The 4271-nt window shown below is 31.4% G+C and overlaps 1 protein-coding gene across 1 annotated transcript in view; it reads left to right on the top strand.

The window, feature by feature from the left end:
* Nucleotides 1-4271, top strand: part of LOC106679795 (alpha-tocopherol transfer protein-like) — a gene marked incomplete in the record, with an annotated part of 97820 nt that overhangs the window by 30387 nt on the left and 63162 nt on the right. Inside the window, 1 exon segment of the mRNA XM_067052692.1 lies at nucleotides 3070-3160. Within this exon segment, the coding sequence (XP_066908793.1) occupies nucleotides 3070-3160 (91 nt within the window).

The following is a 4271-nucleotide window of genomic DNA, read 5'->3' as shown; positions in this document are numbered from 1 at the left end:
AACTCTTCATTAATTTTTATTTTCCATAGATGTATTATTTTTTAATGATTGAATATTTCGCGGCGCCCTTATGACGACATACTTTGGGGATCACTGATCTAGTTCAAAATCCTATAATCGTCCTCATTTAATAATTTCATATTTCCATCCACGTTTCCTTCTTTTATGAATTCGATATTCACTAAAAACCACTAGTTTTTAACTTAGTTATCCCATTATCCTCAGAAGTAATACATAAGGGTCATCAGGGCTTCACAGATTTCTAGTTAAAGATATTTAAAAAGGGTCTGAGGTGGGGCCAAAACGTCGCAATGCAAATGTAGCAACAGATATTAAATTAAAATTTAATCCTTGACAATTTAAATATTCAGTTCTCACAAGCCCTAGTATATTTTATATTCATTACCACTCCTTTCTGACATCTCTCCTCTCTTCGTAAGTGAACTAGTTGACAATCTAATTTTCGTGCTATTCTTATTGAGCATTAAATAAACTCGATTGTACCTGGATGCAGATAATATCGATAGCGAAGGCTACAGGATGCCCGTGCTTTATCTTCCTGTGAATCCGGCAGGTTTAGTTGACAAGGCTGTTCAGAGATGAGAGGAATGCTCGATTCTCGCTATAGAGTGAGTATTTAATAAAGAATTAATTTCATAATTTAATTTTTATAGATATACAGTCCAAAGTTATGAAGTCACACCTATTCCCAAATAATTAGGTTTTACATTTAAATTACGCCTCCTAACTGCAGTTTGTTATTGCAATAACAATCTAACAATAAGCCTTGTTTTCCAACGATGCCCATATTTCACCCCACACCTCAATAGCTTAGGACTAAACCAACATATCTCAAAAACCCTTGGAGACGATGATAAAACAATAAGCAAAATTAAATAAAATATAAATGGCGTTGATGACCAACGAAGTTTGGTGCCACTAAACAAAAACAAACAAACATACAACAATAAAATCGAAATTTCATTTCTTTTATCTTCATTACTCTAATTGGTTAGGCTATTAAAAGTTACTTTTGAAATCCTATCTGCCGTAATACATTGAAAAAAATCAGTCTTTCGGTTAATAAAATAATCGTAAAACAGATAAAAGGTCAAATATTTTTCTTTTTTTTAAGGGCCTTAGAATTGTACCGTTAAGACGGCATATCAAAAAACTCACTCGGTTGCAATACTCTTCCTAGCAAATAGAGCATGGAAAATGAATAATCGTTGGATGTGACAGGTACTGAAATAATTATTAGTATCAAATGAAGGTACGTGAGGTGCTCTTCTAGATCAATTTTACGTTCACAAACCCGTAATTACGAAAAGGTCTACTGAAAAAGTGATCGTGTCAATATTAGTCCTTCAATCAATAATGCCATGGCATGTTCGACCTGTCGCTGCTCTTTACAAAATCATGTGGGCAGAACATCGTGTTGATAGAAATTCAGTAAAAAGAAGATAGATATATGCTAGGATACATAGACATGTGCAAGGATACATAGATATATGCAAGGTATTTGGTATGTATTGGTCATTGGAATATAGAATCACTCAAATAACACCAAATGACAAGAAAAAAAAAATTCGAACAAAATAAGTTACTTTACTTTGCATTTCTCCCTTCCCTATTATGTATATTATCATATAATGTTTGCCTATTTTTAATATTTTCTTAAATTTTCTAATACTGTTAACTTTAAAATTAACGTATTTTTAACCGTCAACCCCCACTACTACTCTTAAACATCCTGTCAACTGTTCACTTTCGCATTGAAGCGCAGTCTAAATTTTATGTATGTTTCCTATCTTCTTCATTATCCATATTTATTTTTGATTTTATCTTATTCCCCTTTGTCCATTTTTTAGTGTGTACTGTATTTTATATTTCTTTTTTTTTATCTGTTGTTATTTCGTTTTCACTAATTGTCTATTACCTTTGATTATTCTTTTTTAATTTTAGGTTTCAATGTACATCTTTTTAATTTTTTATTTAATTTGTACTTTCATTGATGTTTACATCAATCTTATATTTTTTAGCTCGGATGAAGCTCTGCAATGTGGGACCAAACTTTGGTTAGCAATTTTTATACTTTATAGTAGATTTTTATACTATTTTGGTACCTTTATCGATCGCCACCCGGACTATCCTCCTACAATCAAATACGTTACTCTTCCACAATCAGAATGACATTCATGACTGATTGCCTGACTGATTCAATCATGAAGGCCCCTAATCTATCAGTCCGACTGACGCTTACTTGTATAAGGGTCATTCATTGAGAATGCGTATATCATATGTCTGTTCCTTATTCAACCTCTAACGTGAGCGCCAGTTAAAACAACCTTATTTTAAGAAATTAAAAAGTTGTATACATTGTTTATTTTAAACACTCAGTTTATATGTTTTTATATATATACATATATATTACAGTTAAATATTTATATGTTTTTCATGAATATTTATGTACAAATAATAATTATAGGATCTACTAGACTAGGAAATAGGAATCTAATATAACTAAAAAATACTATAAATATGCAATAATTAGTGCACATAGCTAGATTAACCTTGTTGGAATTTAATAAAATTAAAGTTACTAAGGTAAAAATCTGGCAGTCGAGCGTGATTCTGAGAATTTAGAGAAAAAAGAATAAAAGATATGACAAGAAAGTGGGCTTCTGAAATACAGAACAAAGAGAAAATAAGTATTATGAGAGTTTTATTACAACTTTACAATTTTTGTATTTTACTATCAATAACATATCACAACACTATATATTGATAGTAAAAACAAAAATTGTGAAGGCTAAAAATTAATACTAAATGGTATGGTGACAAAAAGGTTTGTTTTAAACTGTGTTAATTGACTTGGGCATAATAGCCTGCAAATTTTAATAAATAAATGTGAGGTTTTGATACTAAAAATAAAGATTGTCTTTGATAATATCTGGATCGGCCAAAACGTAGGACATGTAATATGTTTTAATAAAGAAGGTTATTATTAATAAAACTTCCAGTCTCGTAAATAATAATAAACTACTTTTTTTGTTATTTACCTTTCAGGAAGGCTGGAAGGAAAGGTGTTTTAAGGAGCTTGGTGAAACTGAAGAATCCAGGTCAAAAGGATTAGCAACTCTAAGAAGATATATCAGTGGTAAAATATTTTTGACAAATATCTATTATGAGTAGCCTATAATGTTAATATAGTGACATATGGCCATCTGTAGCTGAGGGAATTAAATGACTGCCTCGAGACTGAAGCGGCGCCGGTTCGAACCCGGTCTAGAGGGGAGGGTCGACTTTCATTTCTGTGGGGGTCCCACGAAATAAAAAAATTGACCCCCTGTGTTAAGGGGGTCATAAAAAAAATAATAATACAGAAGATTACTACAGACACCTCTTCTAACGGACAATTTTTTAAAGTTCTCAGCCAACAAAATACAAATTCAACGCATTTGAAACCCCCTCCCTCTCCCCTCCCAAATTATGGGGCCTCTCCATTCCAAACGCGGACACCAATTTCAATCTTTATCAGCACTTTTTGCTCTTCCATAGTAAACAAAGGAAAAAAATATATATACTTAAATGGAAACTCGCGATTTAGAATTTGTAGATCCAGTGGCGCAGGGTTGGTGTCAGCAGCCCGGGGTGGAGAAAAATTTCGCCACCCACTTATTTAAATATTTCAATTTGAAAGACTAAAATACACAGATTCTAAAGAACGTTTCGACAAAAACAATCACCATTATTGTGTATTTTACAAGTTATAAATAATAAAGTCATATGTTTTACTATATAATAATCAGATTTATTACAAACGTTCTTACGCGTATGCCACTTACATTCACAGAACAGTTATGATTATATCTTCATGATCAACAAGATTACATTATAAGCGTAATACAAAAAAGAAATCGACTTCCAATTAGAACTTAAATTGAAAACTTCAACACTTAAAAGCAAATAAAACTTGTGTATCTGACTAAAACTTTATTAGTCTATTTTTTTTTTTTAAAGCATAGTCTTTTATTGCACTATCAATGTCTTTAACACCACATACCTCTTGCTTAATAGAAAAGATAGCCACATTGGATAGCATTAAAGTACTCCTTGATAGTCTTAAATAATTTTTGATCAATTTCAATTTTTAAAAAGAGGGATTCCTCAGTTTTGTCAAAAAAAATAATTAATGAAAAGTTCATGCGCATTTTAATCAGTCTGAATTGTAGGTGCGACGAAAATAAGAAATGAAATGGTTCAATTTT

This window comes from Halyomorpha halys, unplaced genomic scaffold (genome assembly GCF_000696795.3).
Source record: "Halyomorpha halys isolate HHAL.00 unplaced genomic scaffold, Hhal_1.1 Scaffold14.1, whole genome shotgun sequence".
Taxonomy (NCBI): domain Eukaryota; kingdom Metazoa; phylum Arthropoda; class Insecta; order Hemiptera; family Pentatomidae; genus Halyomorpha; species Halyomorpha halys.
This window is presented reverse-complemented; position numbering and strand designations above follow the sequence as displayed.